The sequence below is a fragment of the Lepisosteus platostomus genome, chromosome 11 (assembly GCF_059453375.1).
Source record: "Lepisosteus platostomus isolate fLepPlt1 chromosome 11, fLepPlt1.hap1, whole genome shotgun sequence".
Taxonomy (NCBI): Eukaryota; Metazoa; Chordata; class Actinopteri; order Semionotiformes; family Lepisosteidae; genus Lepisosteus; species Lepisosteus platostomus.
In genome coordinates, this window is record NC_142621.1 from 13,968,416 (window position 1) to 13,994,292 (window position 25,877).

General features: G+C 39.0%; 2 protein-coding genes across 4 annotated transcripts in view; one reads left to right on the forward strand and one right to left on the reverse strand.

Annotated features, from left to right (window-relative positions):
* Window positions 1–20,942, forward strand: part of jak1 (Janus kinase 1) — a 38,665-nt gene extending 17,723 nt beyond the window's left edge. For both annotated transcript variants that reach the window (XM_088598578.1, XM_088598579.1), the window contains exons 4-24: window positions 766–919; window positions 1,289–1,446; window positions 2,375–2,711; window positions 3,197–3,382; window positions 5,842–5,999; window positions 7,800–7,914; window positions 8,286–8,484; window positions 10,590–10,699; window positions 11,447–11,596; window positions 11,689–11,776; window positions 12,453–12,580; window positions 13,158–13,293; window positions 14,516–14,667; window positions 15,338–15,488; window positions 16,620–16,714; window positions 17,266–17,458; window positions 18,103–18,224; window positions 18,402–18,574; window positions 18,850–18,967; window positions 19,510–19,620; window positions 20,333–20,942. In XM_088598578.1, the coding sequence (XP_088454704.1) occupies window positions 766–919; window positions 1,289–1,446; window positions 2,375–2,711; window positions 3,197–3,382; window positions 5,842–5,999; window positions 7,800–7,914; window positions 8,286–8,484; window positions 10,590–10,699; window positions 11,447–11,596; window positions 11,689–11,776; window positions 12,453–12,580; window positions 13,158–13,293; window positions 14,516–14,667; window positions 15,338–15,488; window positions 16,620–16,714; window positions 17,266–17,458; window positions 18,103–18,224; window positions 18,402–18,574; window positions 18,850–18,967; window positions 19,510–19,620; window positions 20,333–20,434 (3,136 nt within the window). In that variant the 3' untranslated portion in view covers window positions 20,435–20,942. The remainder of the gene's footprint in view (window positions 1–765; window positions 920–1,288; window positions 1,447–2,374; window positions 2,712–3,196; window positions 3,383–5,841; window positions 6,000–7,799; window positions 7,915–8,285; window positions 8,485–10,589; window positions 10,700–11,446; window positions 11,597–11,688; window positions 11,777–12,452; window positions 12,581–13,157; window positions 13,294–14,515; window positions 14,668–15,337; window positions 15,489–16,619; window positions 16,715–17,265; window positions 17,459–18,102; window positions 18,225–18,401; window positions 18,575–18,849; window positions 18,968–19,509; window positions 19,621–20,332) is intronic.
* A 1,406-nt stretch (window positions 20,943–22,348) lies between these two features.
* The window catches only part of raver2 (ribonucleoprotein, PTB-binding 2), a 33,502-nt gene continuing 29,973 nt past the window's right edge, over window positions 22,349–25,877 (reverse strand). For both annotated transcript variants that reach the window (XM_088598582.1, XM_088598581.1), the window contains exon 16: window positions 22,349–25,428. In XM_088598582.1, coding sequence (XP_088454708.1) covers window positions 25,291–25,428 — 138 coding nt within the window. In that variant the 3' untranslated portion in view covers window positions 22,349–25,290. The remainder of the gene's footprint in view (window positions 25,429–25,877) is intronic.

Consider the following 25,877-nt stretch of genomic DNA (forward strand, 5'->3'; position numbering starts at 1 on the left):
CTGCTTTTGTTGAGCACTTTAAACATACAGTAGGAGGGGGTGCAATTCATGTGCAGGACCCACCTGGGAGATGCATGTCAGCCATTATGTGCCAGACATACTTATCACATACTGAATAAGTGAGAAAATGCCTCATGAGTTGAATTAGTTGAGGAAACAAGGGAATACGAATAGAGAATAAGAATAGAACTTAGTCAGGAAACCGGGATAAACACTGCTACTCTTAAGTGACAGGGTCTTAAATGACTAAGTAGACAGGATCTAACTTCAAACAGTTTAATGTCTCATCTGAAGGATGGCAGGTTGTATATTACACTGTCTCCAGCCACCATACTGGTTTCCATATTCAGCTACAGAGGGAAGAGCACCACCTACTGGTCTACTAACAGCAGCAACCTATTGTTCCTTAGAGGTTTCCCATCCCAGTACTGAGATTGAGAGTAGTAGGATGGAACAGACCTGGTGTTACCTTGTGAGAATCGACAAGATCAGGCTCCAAGCTGTTGACACTGCAGTCATTCAGATTAACTGAGGATAACCCTTAAAAGGAGAGAATATGAAATTGAATGTGAAACTCCAGTAAAAAAAAAAGCACAGGCTGTATAATGGCATTAGACTATTAGCCAGCTACAGAAAAAGTAAAACATCAGTCAACCAACTGATTTTTTTGGATGGAAAATGTCAGCCACATCTGCAAATAAAAATGTAAAGTCTGATCGGAGTTGTAGTGTGTACAGAGGCTGAAAGTGATTGTCCTTACTGCAGGTTCTACTTTTCCAATTGGCATGGGACTAATGAGAATGAATCGCTGGTCTGGAGACACTCTCTGCACAAGCAGAAAACCGAATATGGCCCGAAGAAAGTCCCCGAAGGCACACCTCTCCTCGACGCAGCTTCCTTGGAGTACTTGTTCGCACAGGTAAAATAAGAACGTGCACAGGAACTACCTTTAAACAAAAGCCACAAAGGGGAAGTGTTCCCCTTTGTAAAAAGCATGGCAAGAAGAGGTTTTCTTGTGCGATTGTTTGTCCATTCGTGGCTAAGATTCCGTTTCCTGGGGAGTCCCTTTCAGTTGGATTGTTCTTTCACGGCTCAGGGTAATTCCACAAAGGCGAGAGTTTGACTGCTTGGACATGCTTTTCAATCTGAATTTTCCCATCAGGAATGGCTGCTAATGGGACACTAAAACAGCCCTGAACGTGGCTTAGGGAATAACGAACCGACCGATTTTATTCCCTGGTTTTGCCGGTCTGATTTTTTGTTCTTGTGGTGCTCTTCTCACTCTCAGGGCCAGTATGACTTCCTCAAGGGTCTGGCTCCTGTCCGGAGCCCTCAGAATGAGAACGAAACCCATGACATCGAGAACGAGTGTCTGGGGATGGCCGTGCTTGCCATTACACATCATACCATGAGAAAGAGCATGGCAGGGAGCGCGGGAGAAACCAGGTAAGAATTTCTCGCCGCTTAACGGGATGGGCTGGATCGTGAAATAATGAGGCTCGTTTGTTTTACATTAAACAAATCAAGGGAAGTCTTGGAACAAAACAGCCCTTTAGGTTTTCTCAGCCTTTATTAAATGTTCAAAGAGCTCAGATTAGAATGTCGCAAGGAAATAATACCAAAATAATGTTACAGCATCTGGCCCATCCTGACTAGCTGCTACATAGGTTTTTCCGTGAGGGTGAAGTAAGGGCTCAGGCAGTCTAGACATAAAATTACTGTCCTCTCTCGTGCTGTTGTCCTCAGGTCTTCTTTTTCTCATAGTCCTCTTTATTCAATCTCCCCTTACACGATAATGACCTTAAATTAATCCACAAGGATTTAAGGGGATTGTCATTGCTGACAAATTTAAGAATTCACATCTGTGGTGCATATAGAGCAATTACAATTAAAGGAGCCTGTGGTATTTACTGTATGAATTATATACAGAATACCTACTGTCGCGGCACCTGGTTGAAGTCTTCACAGTCCAAGTCAATTATAGTCAGTAAAGTATAATAGGGAGCAGGTACATTAAGGTGTGATAGACTAATACGTATTAAATAATACAATTATTTCCATAGAAAGTAAAAATCCACTATAGGGGCAATGTATTATACATACAGAAATATTTTGCATTCATATTCATTCTTTGACAAAGGATATTCATGAACTATCATTGCTACAGGGATCAAAATGGAGAATTCCATCAGTGTTTATTTTATTTATTATAATTTAATTATTTGTTATTTGATCTTTATAGTGTTGTGATTTTCCATAAGTAGTTACAGAATATTTAGGACTTTTGCATGCTTCTAGATTTAGGAGTACAAATTAGAAATGTTAGTTTTGATTCTGATTTTTTACCATTTTTTATTCCTCGACTCCGTTGCAGTTATAAGAAATACATTCCAGAGACTTTGAACAAAGCCATCAAGCAGCGCAACTTCTTGACCCGCATCAGAATTAACAACGTGTTCAAGAGCTTTCTCAATGAGTTCAACAACAAGACTGTCACAGACAGCAACGTCACCATGCATGATCTGAAAGTGAAGTACCTTTCCACTCTGGAAACTCTCACCAAGCACTTTGGCACAGAAATTTTTGAGACTTCCATGCTACAGATCTGTGTGGAAAACGAGAGCTGCCTGCCGTACAACAAAGAGCAGCCACTGTATGAAATACAGGTGTCTGGGAAAATGGGAATAATGTTGAGGGAGAAACCAATCAATGTAAGATTTTATTTTGTTATTTTTGTCTGACGTTGTGGAAATATTTTAAACTTGTGTACGTACAGTAATGCTTAAACAAGGCCCTGGGATTGAGGATAAAATGGTTTCTCTTGCAAACTGGGACGGAGCATTGGCTCTGTGGCTAATGATCTGTGCCTATGGCTGGAAGGTTGCTGGTTGAAATCCCACAGTCAGCCGAGGAATCCTACTCCGTTGGGCTCCTGAAAAAGGCCTTTAACCCCAACTGCTCCAGGGGCGCTGTACAATGGCTGACCCCAATCTTCTCTCTCTCCATGTCTGTGTGCCTGTGTGTCTCAGGGAGAGCAAGCTGGGGTATGCAAAAAAGACACATTCTTAATGCAAGAAATTGTATATTGCTAATAAAATGATCTTATCTTATCTTAACCTACACTTGATTTTTTTTTTCATGGCACGTTAACACGGTCATCTGTTTTTTCCTTTTCTTTGTCTTCTGTGTGAAATAGATCGTATTCACTCAAAAAGAAAAAAATAAATCCAGAAAGATCCGGACGGAAAGTAAGAAGAAAAATGAGAGAAAGAAGGACAATCTCAGTGATGGCTGGAAACTCTTCTCTGAATTCAACAACATCACCCACATCGTCCTTAGGGATTCTACAGTCACCATTTACACACAGGACAACAAAAGGATGGTATGGTTTAAAATGTAATTTATATCAGAAGGGATATAAAAATTCACGTTTGAGACTTTGTAAATTTAGTTTACATTCAACTGTATGGCATCCGGAGTTATATTATACCAAATACACAATGAAATACACTGTAGGAACAGAAAGCATCATAAAACTGTAAGAAAAAAAGAGTTGTGGATTGGGTAACGTTTAAATAATGTATACAAAGCGTTATACTGGAATGGTAATAGCAGAGTAAAGTAACATTTGTCATAATTCACTGAATTCCAAAAATCACAATTATCATTTATTTACACCTATAAGTATTCCTTTACTGTACATATAAACCAACAAAGTCATATCTAAAATAACAACGCTGTTCTTTGGAAATCCAGTAGAAGCTTCCAGAACCTTATGGAGGCCTCTGAAGGTTTCCTGTTTTCTGGGGGTATAATGAGAGGTCAGACACAGAAAACATTCAGTAACATGTATCGTTGTGCTTAAAGACAGACAGCTTTCTGAAGGCTCCAGGCAAATGGTCATTTACCTCCGCCAGTTGGGAAATGGCTATAAAAGAACAGGGAATCTACCACTTTCCACTGTAGTGTCCATTATAGAAAACTTTAAGGCTTCTGGCACTGTATATAACCATTCATTCAGAGTTCATGGGGGGTTCCTCCTATAGTCTAAAAAACATACTGGTACTGTATGTAGGTTAATTGGCTTCTGGGGAAACTGGCCCTAGGTGCAAGTGTGTATGTCTGAGAGGGTGACCTGCCATTGGCTGGTGACCATTCCAGGGTGTACCCAGTCTCCAGCTTCCCCGCAACCCCGAATTAGAAGAACTGGTTAGAAAATAGAGGGATGATATATCCATCAAACAGAAATCCGAAATCCCAAAAAGATCAAAATGCTTTGGCAAGTGAAAATCAAAATAGCTGTACAGGAAAGATGAACAAAATCATCAGTAGAAATAACTTAATTATACAGATGGGAGATAAGGCAGCCCTTCCAGGGAGAGAACGTCGTTCTATCTTGCCACCTTTGGTTGTGGGACAAGTGGCAATTGTAAATCCAGAGGCAACAGTTGGAGATCTCCCACACAACTTGGCATCTTCAGAATCTGAAGTGTCAAAAACGACAATCTGCAGTTGCTTACATTGTGGGGTTCATGGCACATCTGCAAGGAATAAGTGCCAGAACCTCAAACAGCAGGCCTCTGTAATCTCTGCTAGAGGAGGATTTACAAAATGCATACTTGAATAAATGTGACCCTTGTGCGTTCTTGACTTAAATCATTCAAAGTCAAAAATGACTTTGCTCTGTGCAATGACATTAAAGTGAAAGTATGACGATATTTTGAATTTTCTTAAGCAAGACGCATTATCCGTTCTGTTTATGGCATTTTTTAATTTCTTTTTCAAGGAAGTACGAATAAATCTGGAGAGCACAATACAGTACTGTATGTCCTATGTTAAGTGGGAATTTGCCCTTATGAAAATGGCACTTTTCTTGATTTGTATAAACCACTTCTGCTTAGCATAAAAACTGTTACTTAAGTCCATGTGAATTCAGACCTCATGATTTACTTCTTCCCCTTCAGAAAAAAATAGAACTGTGAGCTATGAAAATAGTAGATGTGAAACTCTGCAGTGATAAACCAGAACTTTTGTATTTTAGAATAAGGCACCCAAGGACATTTTCAGTTCTTTTTGACCTATTCTGCAAGAAATGTACTCTGAAAATGCACCCGAGTTTTCTGCTATGCCCTGTAATTCAAACTTCTCATGCAAAACTCTTATTGTGCTGTAGTGAATCTAGTAATGGCGAGGATAGTACATAACATTTTTTGTCCTCCTTCAGTTGTTAATCGTGAATTACTGCAGTACAAAATGGAGTGCATTGCATCATAATCTGTACATATTTTTAAAGGAACCTGGATTTTCTTTACTGTTTATAGAGTAGCAAAATCCTAAAAAGTTAGTTATTTTAAGATGCACAATGTACAAAAGCACTGAGCAAAACAAAACGGTGCCATTGTCAATTGATCTTTGCAGAATTGTAACAGAACCCTGAAGAAAAGATCTACAAAAATAAATTTGAAGTGATAAGTTCAGTAGATAGCATCCACACAGTAGGCTGTTGTTCTCTGCGTGAGAGATATCAAACCATGCTGTTAGAACTTGCAAATGATTTCTCCTTATCAGCAAGAATGTTCAGCACCTCGCAGTCTAAGCTTTCCGTGTGCTTATGTTGCTAGAATGTTTTGCTGAGTGCTAGCCTTTCTGTACTGTCTGCAAATGTGATGCGGTCATTGTCCAATGAGAGGGGAAAGTTCAGAAGGAGATGTTGTTGTTTGTACACAAGACACAAGACAGTCAGCCTCTATACTGTCATGCCATCTGCCTATATACTGTACATGTATATGCAGATGTGCCTCACTCATTGTTTTAACACTGGTAATTTTCTCACCCTGGCAGGAACTTCAGTTGGCATTCCATGATGAGGCCTTGTCCTTTACTGCCCTGATTGACGGATATTTCAGGCTAACTGTGGATGCCCATCACTATCTGTGCACAGATGTTGCACCCCCAACGGTGGTGCAGAATCTTCAGAATGGTTGTCACGGTCCCATCTGGTCAGTTGCCTTGTCTATAGCCTTATAATAATTAATAATTAATAATAATTGCTTACACTTATATAGCGCACTCCACCCAAAGCGCTTTACAGGTAATGGGGACTCCCCTCCACCACCACCAATGTGCAGCATCCACCTGGACAATGCGACGGCAGCCATAGTGTGCCAGAACGCTCACCACACACCAGCTATTAGTGGGGAGGAGAGCAGAGTAATGAAGCACATTCATAGATGGGGATTATTAGGGTTAGGGTTAGGGCCAATGGGAAGTGTGGCCAGGACGCCGGAGTTACACCCCTACTCTTTTTGAGAAACGCCCTGGGATTTTTAATGATCACAGAGAGTCAGGACCTTGGTTTTACGTCTCATCCGAAGGACGGCGCCTGTTTACAGTATAGTGTCCCCGTCGCTATACTGGGGCATTAGTACCCACATAGACTGCAGGGTGAGCACCCCCGGCTGGCCCCAATAACACCTCTTCCAGCAGCAAACTTAGTTTTTCCCAGGAGGTCTCCCATCCAGGTACTGACAAGGTTCTCACCTGCTTAGCTTCAGTGGGTTGCCAGTTCTGAGTTGCAGGGTGATATGGCTTCGATACAATCCAATACTATCCTTCTGTTACACCGAGTGTTGTTTTAAACTGCGATACATTAACAGTTTTATTGTGCAGAGATGAAGTAGTAAAGTCAAGGGTCGTGTGCACAGTATATTTTTCGTTTTTGGGAAAGCAAAAAAAATAAAAGATCTTGTCTTTTTGTTGCATTCCGAAATTTGTTTGTCTATCAAAAAGAGTCTTTATCTTTAGATGGAGGATTAAGAAATAATCTTGATAAAGCAGTAGTTAAATGCCCATGTCCTGGTGGGGTTACCCTATGTGAATAATTTGTATTATAGTCAAGCCAAACACATTTTGCATCCCTTTAAAATGTGCTTTGTTTTTTATTGATAGAACAAATTCCTTCTTTTATTGCAAATGCAGATTTCATTTTTCTGTACTAGAAGTTCCTCATTTGGTAGTATTTTTTACATGCCAAAGTTTTAAATCACATTTATCACCAACAACACAAAGTGATTTTTCACAGTGTTCATGATAAATTATCATTAGTAGTAGTAATTTTTTTACTAGGATATTTAACTTCCAGAGTGACTGGAGTATTTGACAAGTTGTTTTTGCCCATATCTTGCTTTAGTGATAGTAGGTCTTATAAATTCCTACATTTCCCTTTTGTCCTTACCGTGTAACTGGTGAGGACCAAAGTTTCAATGAGGTCAAAAGTGACATCACAGGAAAATGGTGTTTTGATGATTGTTTATGTCCAACAACACAATACTCAGCAAGTAAAAGATGCAGAGAAACTCTTTGCAATGAAAACAATGCAATCATTATGGTATGAGATTAAATCTCATTAGCTTAAACCACAGTCACGTGGTACCCGTTGCAAATAAGAAATTGTAATTGACTGATGTATTGTAGTCATGCTAACTGATATAGTTCAGGTGGGTAGCTGTGTCACCATGCGTAGGCTGCAAAGGAACAAGTAATAGGTTTATTCCATGCTGAAAAGAGAAGAAAGAAAACACAACATTTCGGCCCTGGAGCCTAAGAAGGGTCCACGGCCGAAACATTGTGTTTTCTTTCTTCTCTTTTCAGCATGGAATAAACCTATTACTTGTTCCTATGCTAACTGTTATTCCTTCTGTAACTCAGCATTCTGTGTGTTAACATAAGCTAGCATGTACTGTACACATTAGTCCCATTTGCCAGATGGAAGAGCATTGAGATTTTGACTCTCCTTTCAGTACTGAGTATGCCATTCACAAACTGAGGCAGGAGGGGAATGAGGAAGGGATGTATGTTCTGCGCTGGAGCTGCACTGACTACAACAGCATCCTCATGACTGTGGCCTGCATTGAGGTACCTCTGTCCCCTTGTGCAGCTTGAGAACGAGCTCTGTCTTTTCCAGAACATTGTGCTTGGATGGGTTTTTATGCCATATTTCAAGTTTAATTATCATTTGTTTGTTTTGTTTACCAGTTGTCCATTTTTCATCAAACATCTCCTATTCTTCTCTATTAAAAAGCAGCCATAAAATGCTGTATAATGGAAGCCCTGGCCTTTTTTGAATCAGATTAAGATTCTCAAAACAATAGCCACTAACATCCAAACAGTGTTCACTTGCAGATTATATTATCTCTGCTTATGTAATGATGATCAGAAAATGTTGCTGTTTCCGTGACAGTCTTAACTCAGCTCTTGCTCTCTCTTTTCTTTTCCCCTCTCCAAAGTCGGACAGCTGTGATATGAGACCTATCCGCCAGTATAAGAACTTCCAGATTGAGGTGGGGAGCCACGGGTACAAACTGTGTGGCACCGACACTTTCCGGTCCTCTCTGAAAGAGCTGTTGGAGCATCTCTCTGGACAGTATCTGCGCACCGACAATGTCAGCTTTCAGCTTAGGAAGTGCTGTCCTCCTCAGCCACGAGGTATGCTGTGCTGTAGGGGGGCTGAATTGAAGACTGCCCAGCTCTTCAATTATCAGACACTCTTAAATCGACTAGTACAGGAGAATTCCTCTCAATTACCTCATTTGCAAATTCCACTCAGTTGTCACATTTACACACAGAGATACTGGGGCCTTGAACTTGGCTTAATATGCACTAAAACCCCTTTCCTAAGGGGTTCACTAGTGTATTCAACCCGATTGACTTTGTGCTGCCAAATCTCTGCATCTACATTTCACAAATCATCCTGCACTAATCAGTCATTATCCTCACTACACACTTTGCACTTTGATCTCAACTCTTCTCCATCTGTCTTGTCAGATTCATGTTTTTTAAAAACCTCATTCTCTCTTCATTCCTATCTATACTGACTGATCCTGTTTGGCCAGAGACACAGTTCTCTGACTTCATGAATAAATCTGCTTGCACGCCTGCACAGGACCGATGCTGTCTAGACTCCCTTCACAGATCTCAACTCTCCTTCATTCCCTGCTGGAGCCTAGATGCAGACCTACTGCCTATTTCCTCCTTGCTGCTCTTATACAGTACACATTCCTGTTAAGTCATGGGAGTTCCAGATCCTCTTGTAATTGCACCTGTCCCTCCTGTGGAATCTCATTCCTTCAGGGTGACGGTTATTCAATTAGTCCAGGTGTGTCTTATTTGAAGAGTGTCTCCTTAATAGGTGTCTTTGTATTGTGGTCATGTATGCACGATGGCATTTTTTATCATTTTCTTTTTAAGCTCAGTTTTTAGAGTACAAAATATAGTGTACCCCTTATACATACAAAAGTACCATTTACTGTAGAGCAGCATTTTTTTTTTGTGGTCCTTTCATGTCATGGTGCCCTTTCAAAACTGTAGGAGATAATGAAATGGATTATGCATTTCCTGCCACAGTGGATGATGCCAATGGCATTAGATATACACTCATCACTGAGATAAGTAATATATGGATTGAACAGCAAACATGATGTCTGATCTGATATTCTTTCTGAAAGCCCACAGATGGTGGGTTTTTAACCACTCTGACATTGAGGTTTTTTCCCTGTCACAAGCTTTTCAAAGGTAAAGGTGGCGAGAGGGTTAATATGTCCAATCCTCCTAATAAGAGAGGCAGTGGGACGCAGTGTGTTCAGTAAGGATATCCGCTGGCAACGCCAGGTCTCTGGCTGACCTTTAGATTGTTTGTGTGGTTGACTTCAGAGCTGACTTCACATTTGTTTCAGGCAGTTAGTTTTTTCATGTTTGCAGCTGAACAGCTAGACAACTGCACATTGGTTGCATGTTTATTTTCATTCTTGTGTAACACAAACGTACGTACACGAATCTGAAAAGCTACATGCCTGTGATAAATGTTGCACTGTTTCAGAAGTGTTTACATTTTTAAATGTCGCTGTATCTCTGTGAAACAGGAAAAGAATAGTAAATGTGGTTTCCGGCTGATGAGAGCAATGTGACTCTCTGTTTACTTCCGAGGTAGTTGAAAGTTGTGAAATGTTTGTGTACATATGATAGATTAATGAAATTGTAATATGTCTGGAATTTTTCTCAACCATTTTAGATGGTATCCATTTTGCATATAAAGCTTGTAAGGATATACCCTTAACCAGGAAGTGTGTGAGTGCTGTAGGAATGTCTGGCACAAAGAAAAATTGCAATATCTTGAGTATCAACTGATGCTTCGCACTTGACACAGATACACTTTTAAGTTTTCCAGTCTGCAAACCCACATGAGTATGACAAACCACAAGCTCTTAAACCCACACAACATTGTCCCTTGTACACCTACGCAGTGAAGCCTTTAAAAAGAAGAGCTATTTAATTGAGTGAAAGGTGCATCTTCAACACAAAACTACCAGTTATGTATTATAGGTAATTTATCAGCATTGTTAACATTTATTGATAAGACTGTTATCCAAATGTCTTTATAATAATGCTTTATGCACAAAGTTAAGGAGTGATCGATCAATCCTGATACACACTGCATGAACAAGTCAAGCAGTAGATTTCATCACACGAGTGCTTCTCAGCTCTGTAATTCTTGCCACAGCCTGTGTAGCATCCAATAGTGCTCTCTGTTTCAGAAATTTCAAACCTGCTGGTGGTGACAAACAACACAGCCCCTGAAACCCAGAGTCCATTGCAAGACAGCCAGCTGAGCTTCCACAGGATCTTAAAGGAGGAGATTGTACAGGTATATCCAAATGGTGCCTCACTGCCCCTTTCTAATAAGAACTGAGATTTCAGTACATTCAGACTGAAGGTCTTATTTTAAGACTAAAGAGTAAATTCAATCAGACATCTTTATAGCTCTTTAGAATCTGTTTCACATGATATGTTATTGCAGAAGTTGCTTTCAGTGATTCTTTGAACAGAGCGAACTCTTCACAAATAATTCATAGCATAATACGATTTTTCACAAAAGGTCTTTAAATTTGGCCTGGGCAAATTGCCTGCTCCATTGAAAATAAATGAGATGCAGTTTGCCCACAGGAAAAAAACTGAGCCAAGTAATGAAATAAATAATATTGTTTCAGTTATTGCACCGGAAAATTAATCCTTCAAAATACACAAATTCTCTGAACGTTTACTATAACAGAGGTCAGGATTTGGTGATTTAAACACATTACTCTCCAATTCTGTACATTTATGTAAAGAAAAGACTAGATGCATTGCTTTGCAGTACTCTGTATGTTAAAGATAACAAAGAGTGCAAAAGCCTCCTTTTTGCAACATATACCAGAATAAATCAATCCATCTATTTTCTAACCATCCATCCATTTTCTAAACGCTTCTGCTAATCCAGTGTCGTGGGGGAGTCACAGCAAGCAACGGTCACAACGGAGGGTATAACATGGGCACCAGTCCATCTCAGACAAGAATATGTGATATTTTAAAATCAATAAGCATGTTAATTTCTTGATGTGCCCCCTTTTAATAGGGAGATCATCTGGGCCTAGGAACAAGGACAAACATTTATGTGGGTATCCTGAAAGTGAAGAGTGAGGATGATGAGGATGGTTTGTATGCTGTGAACGAGGTGAAGGTGGTTCTGAAGGTACTGGGCTCTAGGCACAGAGACATCTCAATGGTAAGAACCTCTCTCAGTGTGCTTTGTGCTTTAGTCCACCTAACGTCTGGACGTTTGTATGCTCAACTCTCATCACATTTATCCTTTTGCAGGCCTTCTTTGAGACAGCCAGCATGATGCGCCAAGTCTCCCACAAACACATTGCCCTTCTGCACGGAGTCTGTGTGAGAGACATGGAAAGTAAGTGCATTTGGTATTGAGAAGCAAATCAAACTTAGCTAGGATTTTTAAAATTAATTGCCAAACCAAATGGACGTCTGTTATTATGCAGATGATATATAGTATATGCCCGACATTGAGTGCAACTCCTGAAACAGTGATGGTAAAGTTAAAACAGTTAAAAGTAAGGGCAACTTTTTCACAGAGAGAAATGTTATCTGCTCTTTAGTGTTATCTTGCTTTCACAGACTGAAGCAGTTCCATTTTAAATTTAATTCCGCTAATTAATTGGCCTGCCATTAATGAACTGCCACTAGCTCTAGACTGCCCTGGGAGTGTGAAGATCTGTGACCAGACTCTGGAAATACATATCTGAACTGTTTATCATTTGTCACAGCAAGCCCCATAGTGTCATGGCGAACTATAGGCCAATTTGCAGTGACTGGAGGAGCAGTTACTGACAGTACTTTTACCAACAACACTGCGAGCTCTGCGGTGCATTACAGCAGAGTGAGTACCAGAAAAGAGAAGTGGTTACCGACAACATTGATAACTAATAGACTGATGACATGCCCCAGACCCAAACCAGTCTTGATGTCCTCTCTGTGCCTTTAATGGTGGAACTGGTGTATAGTTATACTTAGCACCTTAAAATCAGTAGTTCATAAAAACCCATGTTCTTGTTCCCTTGTTTTAGATATTATGGTGGAGGAATTTGTCGAGGCCGGCCCTCTGGATGTTTTCATGCGTAAGGAGCGCAGTCATCTGACGCCAGTTTGGAAATTTCAAGTTGCTAAGCAGCTAGCCAGCGCTCTGAGTTACCTGGTAAGATACTGTAAGGCACAGTGTGACTGCAAACTGGTATGGGGCAAACCATTCCTCAAACCAAATCTTACACTGCAATCTTTTCATCATTCTTCATAGCGCCAGTCAATATGGTAATTAAAAAAAAAACTCTTAAGACATTGTTCACAAACTATTCTTACAACACATTATTTTTTCAAGCCATGATACAGTCTAGTGTAATACTTCTGCTTTTCTTTGTTTTAATACATGCCTGAGTCTCACTTCTTCAATGACACATGTCACCTGGGTTTGAATAGTTAAGTGTTTCCTGACAGAATGAATTAGCAGATGTCTTTTCTGAGCAGAAGTGGAAATAAAGGTTTGTGCCTCTGTGCACTGGGCCTCAAGAAGAAAAAAAAGGCAGCTGTGAGAGACCTGAAGTTTTCAGAAGTCATAGTAAAGTGTCACTTTTAATATGGAAACAGACTGTCAATGAAATGCATGTCGAAACAAAATCCATTTATTATCTATTTATTCCAAGTGAATGCTGCTGCTCCTAATTTAAACATGGTTTCAATAACATTTCTAATACATTTTTTCATTATTCCAAATTCAGGAGGACAAGAAGCTGGTCCATGGATATGTGTGTACAAAGAATATTCTCCTGGCCAGGAAGGGGCTGGAGTATGAAGGGAGTCCCTTCATCAAACTGAGCGACCCTGGTATTCCCATTACTGTGCTCTCAAGAGAAGGTAGACTCTCTCCTGTTTCTCTATATATTGCTTGTGCCAGAGCTAGTATCTGATACAAAGTATCTGTTAAAATCTATGTTGTAACAAACCAGGTGGTGATAACATTTCCAGCCGTTATACACAGAAAGCACACTACACAACTAGATAATCAAATAATCATCTGTCCCAAAACAAACATTACAACACCATACAATGGTTAAACTATGCCAGTATTTAAAGAGCTGTGAGTTCCAGAGCCCCACTTTCAACAGACATACAATAGGAAATCCTAGAATTCTGTCTGAACACAATAAAACAGGCTGCAGAGAGAAAACCCGTGTTAATGAACAAAATGGGCCCTAACCAAGACTAAATCTCCCTCTCTAAATGGATGTTCAAAAATCAATAGGAACCAATTTCCCTAATGTAACAATGCATCACTAAAAACAGAAGAGGTGTTTTAGCCAGCAGGATACACAATAACATTAATCAAAATGTCCAAATAAAGAAGATCACAAGCTCTCTTCGTATGATAAAGAGGTATTCTTTCAGCATTCAGACTACCTCGACAAAATCTCAGGGCACTTATTTTTGTGATGATTATGTCTTTCTTGTCCTTGCTTTTGCATTTTCTCTGTGTTTGTTCCTGTATTTATGCTACAGTCCATTCCGATGGACCATAATTAGGCTTTGCCTGCTCACTGTTGGATATTTTTTGTTTAAAGGCGGTCTTAATGATAATGAACAGTGAAGTTAATAATTATGCTAAGTAAACTTTCAAGACCCCTTTTGATCATCTGCATCTTTTGCCCTGTTTACTTGTCTCAAGGCCCAGCTGATCAAATACTGGAAAACAATATCCATTGTTCCAAACCTTTTAGAATAAAATGTGAACTGCAAACTAAGCTGCAGTGTTCATGGTATTGAGTATTCTCAATACCGTGTTACACAAGTGATTTTTGAAAGACTGGTTTTCAGTACAGACTTCAAAGAATCTATTTTCAGCCATCATAGTGTTGCCTGAAATCTCATTCACACATTTGAAACTAAAAACACAATGATGCAGTATAATCACAGCTCCTACCACATGTTCTTGATCACATTTACCGAGCCAGAGTAGTTAACTGAGATCCTTAGTAAACAAGTCGAAATACATTGCATATGTACCTTTTTCCTGTCTGTAGGTCTAGCCATGTCCCAGTTACGTCTACACTGTGGTTGACTGTGTTGTTCTATTTTGCAGAATGTGTGGAGAGAATCCCCTGGATCGCCCCAGAGTGTATTAAGAACACCAGCAACCTCAGTGTGGCAGCAGACAAGTGGAGTTTTGGCACCACGCTGTGGGAAATCTGCTATGATGGAGAAGCACCACTAAAAGACAAGAAACTCACAGAGGTAATCCGGCAACAACAGGAAGAGGCACCTTCACCACCAAAATGTATCGTGTTCTGCTAGTTGCTTATGAAAACCCTCTACATTATTTTCAGATTGCTCCTTGAAATTCTTGTCTGTAGCATTGTGGTCAGCTTTGAGTTAGTCTTCTCTTGCCATAGTCGCAATGCCAAAAGATGCACATTGTTTTTAAGACAAAATCCCTAACAATCCGTTTGTACCCTTAGATGAGAATATTTAAAGCTAAAGAACGTGAATTTGACTGGAATGAAGTCATTTAGTTTACTAATGACTCTTGGGCTATGTTTTCAAATGAGGTGAAAACTGAAGTGGATTCTTTCCATGTATATCTTCTGCATGTAGTTGGTAATGATGGCTGCAAGTTAAGAGTTTATTCCATGCTGAAAAGAGAAGAAAAACAGAATGTTCCGGCTATCAGAGCCTAACAAACGTTGTGTGACTACTGAAGAAGGCTCCACAGCCGAAGAAGGCTCCACAGTCTGTTTGTGGAGTCATTGTCATTGTGTTTCTTTTGTTCTCTTTTCTGAAATAAAACTTTACTTTTTGATTTGCAGCCTACACATGCTAACGCAGCTCCCGCATCAACCTCAATAAAGGTCTTGTTGCTTTCTTGGACAGTCTGTTCTCATTGTGATTTACTTTCTCTCTGCAGAAAGAGAGGTTTTATGCAGCAGAATGCGCTCTGGTCACACCAGACTGCAAAGAGCTCGCTGATCTCATGAAGCAGTGCATGAACTACGACCCCAAAAAGAGACCCTTCTTCAGAGCAATCATGAGAGACATTAACAAGCTGGAGGAACAAAGTAAGACCACAAACCATCTGCTTTCACTCAAATACAGATAAAGGATCTCACGTGCCAGGGCTATATTCTAAAAGTAATCAGCATGATATAAAAACATTCAATTCTTGTCCATACATTAATCAAAACTGCATCTAAATTTGAGATCCTGAACCTTTATTTTGGGTCTGAACTGTTGACTTTATTCTTAGATGTCAGGGGCTTGAAGTAAAGGACCCCTTTAATAACATAATTTTTGAGTCGTCATTCTATGCTTTTAAAACAGGCGGCACAGTAGCGCAGTGGTTAGCATTGCAGCATCTCTGTGCTGGGGCCCTGGGTTCAATTCTGTACCTGCGGTGCTATCTGGGTGGAGTTTGCATGTTGTCCCCATTTCTGCATGGGATTCCTTCAGGTGATCCGGTTTCCTCCCACAGTTCAAAGGCCTACTTTGGTTAATTTGGCAGGTCAATTTGGTTTCTGGAATAACTGGCTTGGTGTGTGTGCATTTATGTCTGTTTGTTCTCATCCCATCACTCATCACTGATAATGGTTGCTGGCTCTGTGTCATAACCTTTGACTTCCATGAGAAAACTTGAGAGGAACAATTTCATTGAACTGGCTTTTTTCCTGCATTTGGGATATTTTCCTTGAAAACAGAGGGGATGTTTTTTTTTCAAGAAATAAGGCTGTATTTAGCCATTTTTACTCATTTGAAAAGGAAAAATAAATGTTGGCCAAAACTCCTCTGGTGATTTTTTTAAATACCTGGTACCACATTGAAAACAAAACCAATTAAACCACATTAAGATGAGCAAAAAGACAAAAAAAGCAGGCAGGATGAATTTTTATTGGTCGCGTTAGCTCTCACTCTTATCTCGGCTTCTACAGCGGCCTGTTGGTTTCCTAATACTCCCCTCACTGTCCCCACCTCGTGGATGTCACAGAAATCACACATCTGTCTTTTTGCATTCAGTATCTTCAACTCTGTTTCTATTTAAAGCATACAATGACATACACACTGCAGTGCTGGCCTTTCTATTTAAACGGGAGAGTGGATAAGTAAGCCATTGAACTAAAATGCAAGCATGCCAAGTAAAACACTAACTCGGTCTGTTATTGTCTGTGGAATACTTACAAACCTTTCCCACACAGATCCTGAGATTGTTTCTGGTACCATGCCCAGCCAGGAAGTAGATCCCACAGTGTTTGAGAAGAGGTTCCTGAAGAAGATAAGAGATCTGGGAGAGGTGTGTGGAGTTGAACCATTTTACTTGATCTATTTATTTAAATCCTTTGTGTGGCAGGGTTCAGCTGTATCAACAAAATAGAATTGTCAACACAGACCAGGAATTCAGATGCCTGAACCGCTTGGGAAACAGGTTATTAACCTCCATGAATAGCTGAATGATGTATCATTACATATTATCCCTTTTCCTTGTAAATCAAGACTTTCCAGCCAAGGTCCTTGTCACTCCAGCCTCTGTTGTTTTTTTTCTAGCTGAGCTCTTGATTATTCAAATCAAACTCCCCATTTAACACGTAATTTACTAATTATACCTTTTTGGTCTGCTTTTTGGAACAGATTTTATTTTGCCTCAACTCATAAGCGACCCGAAAAGTTCCCTTTTTTTAATTATTGGAAAAAACCCAAAAGTTTGATTTAACTGAATTAAGGTTATAGAGCAACATCAGTGTCCGGTGGGATCGAAGGACCAGGAGTCAAGTCCTTCTCGAAATGACTTCAGCATGTTAAAGATGCTAACAGGATGGACTAACAGCCTTGTCGGTGTGGTTTCAGGGTCACTTCGGGAAGGTGGAGTTGTGCAGATATGACCCGGACATGGACCGCACAGGGGAGCTGGTGGCCGTGAAATCGCTGAAGCCCGAAAACAAGGACGAGCAGGACACCAACCTCCACAGAGAGATCGACATCCTGAAAAGCCTTTATCATGAGAACATTGTGAAATACAAAGGCATCTGCAGAGAAGAAGGCAAGCCTAACCAGAAAAGTGACGTTTTCAACATTCAGTCATTGCCAGGGAAACTATATTTCAAAGAGTTCAAGTTATTTTGTTTTAATGTACATTATGCTTGTGGGTGATTTTCTAAATATCATATTAAGAGTCTCCTGTACCTTTAGGAACTGAATCATATGACGCATCCGAAGGGCAGCTGGAAATACAGATAAACATTTAAATTTAGTCCATGAGAGGTGTACCAGCTTTCCATCACAGTGAAAGTATTTTTTTTTTAGACAATTGAATTTCCTAGATGGGTAGCACTGCCTCACAGTGCTGGGGCTCTGGGTTCAGTTCCAGACCTGGGGTGATGTCAGTTTGGAGTTTGTACAGTATGTTCTCCCCCTGTTTGCATGGGTTTCCTCCCACAGTCCAAAAACAAGCTGGTTGATTAACTGGCTTCAAGGAAAACTGGCCCTGATGTGAGTGCGTGTCTGCTTTGTGCCGGCTGAGTGCCGAAATCCCCCGCGACCCTTAATATCGATGAAGCAGCTAGAAAATGGATGGATGGAATTTGCCAGAACCAAATTAAGCAATCAAAGCAAAAAGCAAGTATGTTTTAAGTGATAAATTAGTCCATTAGCAGATTTTAAGAAAAACCCACATTTTTTCCCCAGGGAGAACAACGAAGCTTATAATGGAGTATCTGCCAGCGGGCAGTCTGAAGGAGTACCTACCACGAAACAAACAAAAAACCGACCTGAAAAAACTCCTGAAATACGCTGTTCAAATATGTCAGGTAAGTTCAGTGTCACACGTCGTACAGTAAGAATATAGGCCTCCTCTCACGGGAGCAATAGGTAATAGATTAAATACTAGATGTCTTTCACTTACTTCTCACATTCTTAATCTGAAAAAAGGATGCCGTTTTTCACAGGGTTATACCCATGTATTTAAAACGTTTGATTTCTTCAAGGGCATGGACTATCTTGGAAGCCGGAATTATATCCATCGGGACCTAGCAGCACGAAACGTCCTTGTAGAAAATGAAAACACAGTGAAGATTGGAGACTTTGGCCTGACTAAAACCATCAAAGACAACGAGGGATACTACACTGTGAAGGATGATCTGGACAGTCCTGTTTTCTGGTAAGTAGTGATAGGGGAGGACAGACACAGAGCAGTTGAGCGTGTTGAGTAATGAAAGAGAACTGTTCAGAAAGTAGCCATAGCTCATGGAAATCTCTTTATATGTTATGTTGATACATAAGGCTATTCAGATAGCCATTAGAACACAGCTGTTAATTTTTAATATTCAAGGTACTTTTTGTATTGACTTTGCAACCCTGTCAAGGTTGTGCAGGAGACTTTCAGACATCATTTCTCTAATGTGGTATATTCTTTTGTGTGAATCATCTTTAAAGGTACGCTCCAGAGTGTTTGGTCCATTGCAAATTCTACATTGCTTCAGATGTCTGGTCATTTGGGGTGACCATGTATGAGCTGCTAACCTACTGCGAGTCTGAATGCAGCCCAATGACGGTACGCAAACAGCCTTACAATTCATTTTCGCAGCCTGTTTTTTACATATCCCAGACCGTATCAGATGAGTAACCCATCACTGCACTTTGCTAGTGTAAACCACTTTAAACCAAGAATTACAGTTCAAGGTCAAATGTTTAAAACAGAATTGATTTACTGTTCATAAAAAAAGAATGTTGCACTACATTTGAAAAAGCTTATACTAGCTTTTATTTGAACAATTAACAAACTTTAAACCCAATAACCTGGGATTCAGTCCCATCTTTCTAGCACAGCAGATGGCTTCTCTCTCTGCCTGCTTCGACAGATGACTTGCCCAAAGGCTACATGCAGCTTGGGCTAGTCAAAAGAGTGGAGCACAGCTGTCATACAGTACTTACAGCACAGCTTCTCTTGTACTTCAGAGCACACAAATTACCCATTTAATCTATAGCTTTTCAGAGCTCCACTGAGCAGCTGACGAAAAACGGATGTATTTGTTTAAATGCTGCAGATGCTCGATTTTTAATGCTCAAATTAGAATGATCTCGACATGTTTCCAGATGTTCTTGAAGATGATTGGTCCAGCCCAAGGTCAAATGACAGTGACTAGACTTGTAAAAGTACTGGAAGACGGAAAACGGCTACCATGCCCAGCGAATTGTCCGGAAATGGTAAGGTTATAGCATTAGTAGTCTGCTGCCATATGTATTTTACCCTAGCCAAGAAAGGTGTATTTACGCATGTGCTATATATATATTCTTGAAAGCCAGTATTTAGGTCAGGCTTTCCAATGACTTGTCCTTGAGAAGTCTGGCGTTTTCACTCCCACAGGATGCTGTAGTTCACTTCTTATTTAAACCCTTAATTGACCGCTTGTGGGTTTTTTTTAGGTAATTATGAATACAACTTTAAAATATGATGATGGAGTTTTATTTATAGGTCAAACAAAAAAAAACTTTTCTTAAGTACAAATGGGTAGATACCATCAGGCTCTGGCGATGTGGCTTACATGATTCTAGAAACGTCTGCTTCTTATATGCAAACTTTATTTAATATAGATTTTGAATAAACCTGAGACTGCTGTTGATTCCTATTTTGGTAAACACCCAAATGAAGTAATGATGAATGAAGTATTTGTCTAAATACATTTGTATTAGTGACCACTGCCATATTGAGCTTGATCAGTTAGCACTGTGGTGATTGATGCAAGGTGCCGTCGTAAATACTTTTCAAAGATCCAGGCTGGAGGACTGCTGGCACTGGTTATATTTTAAAAGTCTTTGTTTCTTCAACTTTTCAATCTAGCTTGATTATTCAGTATCAAGAATACACTGGTGCTGTGAAGGTATATATGGAACACTTTCTCCTTTCCGTTTACTACAGGTTTACATGCAAATGAAGAAATGTTGGGAGCACGCTCCAGAGAAGAGGATTGAGTTCAAAGGCTTGATTGAGGTATTCGAGGGGCTCATAGAAAAGATGTAAAAACAAAAATTGTCAACTTGACTGAAAGAGATACAGCCAACAGGAAGTGACGGACATACAGAAGACATGATCATGCTACTGAAAACTCTTTTGTGTTTTCCTAAAATTTTATTTCATTTATTTTCAAGTTTCTGCATGTGGTACCCAGTAAATGTTATTTTCAAATACAGAACAGCAGTATTTTTTAAGCACAAAACAGATACAAGGCTTTTGGCAATGTTCATCCTACCGAATGCTCACTCACTTCCTAGAGACTAAAGATACCTAAAACTGTTAATTATGATATTCAGCAGGTCATTTTAATCTGTAAATATATCAACATTTTAGAAAACATTTTTCATTAGATTAGGTCCATTATTATTTTTTTTCATTTTTTTGTAATTATTTTTCCATGTCAATGTAATGTGTGCAATCATTTGTTTCTTACAAACCACTGGCATTAATTTTCTCATTTTCTGTCTGCTTAAATGTATGCATTTTATTAAATAAAGATATACAATGTTTGGAATATTATTTCTTGCTATTACAGTTTGTGACATCTCTAGCTATGACTGAGATTTAGTGAGCTACTAATACACAAGTTAAGCTTTTCTGAGAATGTATTGTGACAGTTCATTAGAATGTCTAGTCATATACAGTAGTAGGCTTAGACGATAGAGGTAGTCTAGCTATTGTGCCTCGTCCAGGAGGGGTAATTGAGGTGAGAATTAAGGGCAGATTTGCTAGCTGCAATAACACTCACCATGACAATATTTTTTTAATTTCAAAGCTTTTCTGCAACCTACTAACATAACAATCTACTACAAGGAAACCCTTTGTTCTTCTAATCCAGTTCAGCACTTCATCTTAAAAACTGTGCCCTTTAGACACCTTTCTTTGAAGTTCTCTTTGCTGGCCTGCAAAGACAAACCCAGCAGATCCAAATCCTTTTGTAGCCAAATTCTGGTAACATTGCACACAAATTAACCTTTTTGGCAATGAGAAATCTCGTTACTATTTCACAAGCTACAAAAAGGGATGTAATTTTTTCCAGCATCGTCTTTAATGGTTAAATAACACCAGCATTCATACGCATTTTATGTCAAATAGAAGCACACAGGTCTGATTATACTGTATATATTTGTGATCTAGATTGCAGTTTTAAAGCATTTTATAAATAAGCAACTACAGCTGTTTCCAGCATAGTACTGAGCCGTGTCTGTAGAATGACAGTCCCGTCTCCTCTGGCCTGCATTTGACAGAGGCTGAATGCTAGTGGAGAACTGCCAGCATGGCACATAAACAGTGCTTTAGTGTTGACACATTTGATAGTATCTATCAACATGCCTTTGCATATTTATATATATATCAAGACTGTAACCTAGAAAATACTTTGCAAAAGAAACATGGGATATAGTAACATGTAAAACCCAATGTAAAACCAACAGTATTACGTACTAGTATGAGGCAACCTGAAGAGTTTAACTACATGGACATAAATAACACCCAGGTATGTCATTAATTTATACAGTATGATGGCTCTTAAAAGGAAAAAAAAAAATCAAGTTATTGAAATATCCAAGCTGGACACTAGAGGACAGTGTAACCTAAGAATCATAATCCATAATGCATATAAATTCAGCATAAACATTTTTCTCAATGTGAAAGGAAAAAAAGTCTAACAAGAGAAATATCTTTGTTCAAACAGGTTAAAATTAACATTAATAGGATAGAAATACTGACAAAGCAAATTACAGGACACCCAATTTATTACAGATGAACAAGGCAGCCAAAAACCTTGAAGGAATCCTGCTACACCCCAAGTGAGTGTCTTAGCGCTGTGTTTCTTTTTAATAACAAGAAGTTAAACCAAAAAAAACACACTTGGAAAGTACATGCTTTGAAAAGAAGAAAAAAATGAAGCGGAATAAATCCTTCAGCATTTCAGTCAACATTTATTTTGGAATGTAAAAGACAAATCCTTCAATTTAAAAATCATTTTCAGAAGACTCAGAAAAGGGAATAGGAGGATGACGGATGAAAAAAATTGTACATAAATACACAATATTAAATTATTTTCCAAATCAAAAGCTTCATGAGTAATATCTATTACTGAGAACATTTTCAATCTTATATTACAGCTGTAAATGCAGGCATGCTAAAGTCAAATTGTTGCTAAAAAATAGCTTATTCACAGTTAAGCAATATCAACATTTCTGAAATATAAAATATTGCAAAATCTAATTTTAAGTTGGAAAATTGAAGACAAATGCTTTTCAAATAAGAATTAAAAGTTTTCACCATCAACATACAAAGTAGGTTCATGTCCTGGACATTTGCTTTAATGTTGAAACAAGTAAGACAGAGAGGCCAATAGTTTTGCTCTGAGTTATTGGCTCAGTTACTTTGTAATTTAAAACTTCATGTATTTGCTAAACTCAATTGGTTGTGGAGCACAAAACGATTATTTACCTCTCATTATTGGTGGAGACATCATTGTTCCAAAAACATTTTTATATTGACATTTCAAACTCTTTTACCCTTTGTTCATTGCAGCAATGCGCCAATGCTGACTTGTTTGCAATCAATTTGCATGACAGACCTATCTGGCAACATACTATGTTTCGTCAGCAATGGGCTCTTGTGCAAAGTTTAAAGTGAACACAGAAGCATAGATCAGATCAGGTTTCCAAGTTCATGTAAAAGAACAGATACCAATGTTCTGATACTTAACCTCATACTTAGCTGTTTCATCATTTTGCGAACAATGTCGTAACTGATGGTTTCTCTGAGGTAAATATTAGTTAAGTCCTTGTTAGTGACAGTCATGAGGCTACTTCTGAGGCAGATCTTGTCCATAGAATAGGACCAATCACAGCAAGTGAACCAAAAAGACAAATGACCTATTACTGTCTACAGCATTGTGAACACCCAGAGAGAAAAGAATTCAAGCATCAGTACATTTTGAAAACAGTGTGGGACAAAAACTTGAGGGATCTTTTTCCGAACCCCACAAAATACAAACTAAGTGCCTCATTTCACAGTTTGCTGCACGGCAGAGTGGAAAAATCTCGGGACACTGGCTAATGAACAATAAGGGAAAACTACAAACTTGCAAATCAACCAAACAAAATACTCATACATTTGACAGGCTTGCAAAATGTTTTAAATATTTAATCTATTGATACCCAGGTTTTGAATGTAATTTAAGGGGTCAAAGTCACACACTTTAGTTTAACTGACTGCCCAGAAAGGGCTTTATTGGTTTGATTACATCATTTAAAAAAAATCCTGAATAGATGCAAGACAGCTGCCTGCATTCAAGAAAACATTCTTATTATTACAATGATAGATAGAACCTGTCTAAATATACAATTGCATTTTATTTACAGCCTTCACTACAGTGTTGAATTTATTGCCTTTTTAAGGCTCAAAGAAATGAGTTGCTCACACAATAAAGGTGTTTTAAGCAGTTGAAACAAAACGGTTTCTTGAACAAAGCACTAAAAAAAAATCAGGAAGGTATTTTGCCCATTTCTGTAATAACGTTTTCTGAGAATCTGTTCATAGTGGTTATTGTTGTATCTAAACTTTTCTCTAAAAAAAATATATTAGAAAAAACACTACCATCTCTCCTCTCATCAGATGATTAGCGATCGTATAACCAACCATTTCACTACGGGATAAATAAAGGAGAGAGACTACATATGCCACAGAGTAGTAATAATGGGTACTATGGGTTTATGTTATGATTAATATTGCCTTAGTGTCAAAAAAGTTATAGGGGTTGAGTAATGGGCAAGTGCAACATTCACCACCACACACACTGTGTTAGTCCCAGGAGAAATCATGAAACAATCGGTTCCTTAATAGACTCTGAACAGGACAGTATAATCATTTATCACCTGTCTTTTCACTGGAATTCTCCATTTTAATGGCATTCCTTTACCCCTCATGGCATGCTTTCCCAAAACAAGGCTCTGCCATTAATACTCCGTCTGATGTCAGTAATCTTACTCACTGTGTCAGAGGAGTCACATTTGACAAATTTTCTGTTTTGCAGATATGGCTTTAAAAAGTTGGAATATTTGAAAAAATACCTCGAGAATTTACTCTAGCAGTGTGATTTTGGGAGAGAATACCATCAGCTCTTTCCTACATACGGTCCGATGCAAAAACTCAGTAACACCACCCAGAATTAGTCTATTAAAGAAAATGGGCAGAAGAACTCTAGAACTACAGCATGATTGTTCACAAACACAGTAACACACTACCATTTTTTATTGCATTGTTTTACATGGCCATTAAACTCAAGGACGTTTTTTATCCTTGAAATAAGATCTTTGTTCCCACATTTGGGAATTAATCCCACAGATCCCAGCCATCAGGTGTCTATGCCCTGTGGCTTCAGCAGCTTCAGAAGCTGTTCAAATGGCTAATCACTCCTATATTTAAAAAGTGACAGCAAAATAAGCTGTGCTAAAATACCATCTTGAGCTCTAGAAAATGGGATACATCAGTAAGAAAACTATTAATTTAAGTTGCTTTATGTATTCAATTAAAACATTCACTCTAAGCAGGGTTATGTCCTCCTTTTCAGGCCATTTTCGTCTATCATCTCAAGAAAAGCCACTTTAAATAATTACAGTTATCCAACAACACCCAACCTGCAGTAAGTCCTGCATTAATGCAAATAAAAAATTAATGTACACTGGAAAAATGTACATTTAAAAAAAATATTTAAACATCAACCTAGAGAAAACAGTATAAAGTTAAGGCATGGACAAAAACACCAGCAACAGCAGTAGAGGTACCAAAAGCACATGGGACACGACCAGAGGTACTGGGGTGAAAGGGAGGGCAAAATTTCAAGCTTTTTAGATCCTTTTCTTTTTGTAATAGTCTGCATATTGACCCCCCAGGCCCTGGGAGTGCTGCCCAACGTAACCCGCATCTGAAGCCATGTCCTGAGATGGCAGCTGAGAGAATTCGCGCTTCTGACCTCGTGACTGGTTCTTCAAAAACAAAGGAAAGCAAAAATTCACTGACAGCCACAGAAAAGGACAGCAACAGGCTCTCAGTCTAATCGGCAGTGACAGCAAAATTCAGATTAAAATGGTTTCTAAAAGTGTTTTCTGAACACATTCCGGGCTGGGGTTGGCTAGATTCTTGTTATTGAGATATTTATGTCGACACTACAAATTTGCTTTGCTTGTTCCTCCCCGGCTCCAATGATAAAAGTACAAATACACTCGGACATTTACATTGCAAATCCTATCTGGATCTGCCGTAAGATTTTTACTGCTGATTCTAAAGACTATATTTAGTAACTGCTTATGAACTCTATCATTCTTTCACTTCATTACAATACATGAAGTTAACACTGGTGTTTTCCATATTTATTGCAGCAGTGCCAAGAAATATTAAATGTTTAGTCATATAGGTGTTCACTGCCAAGTTATGG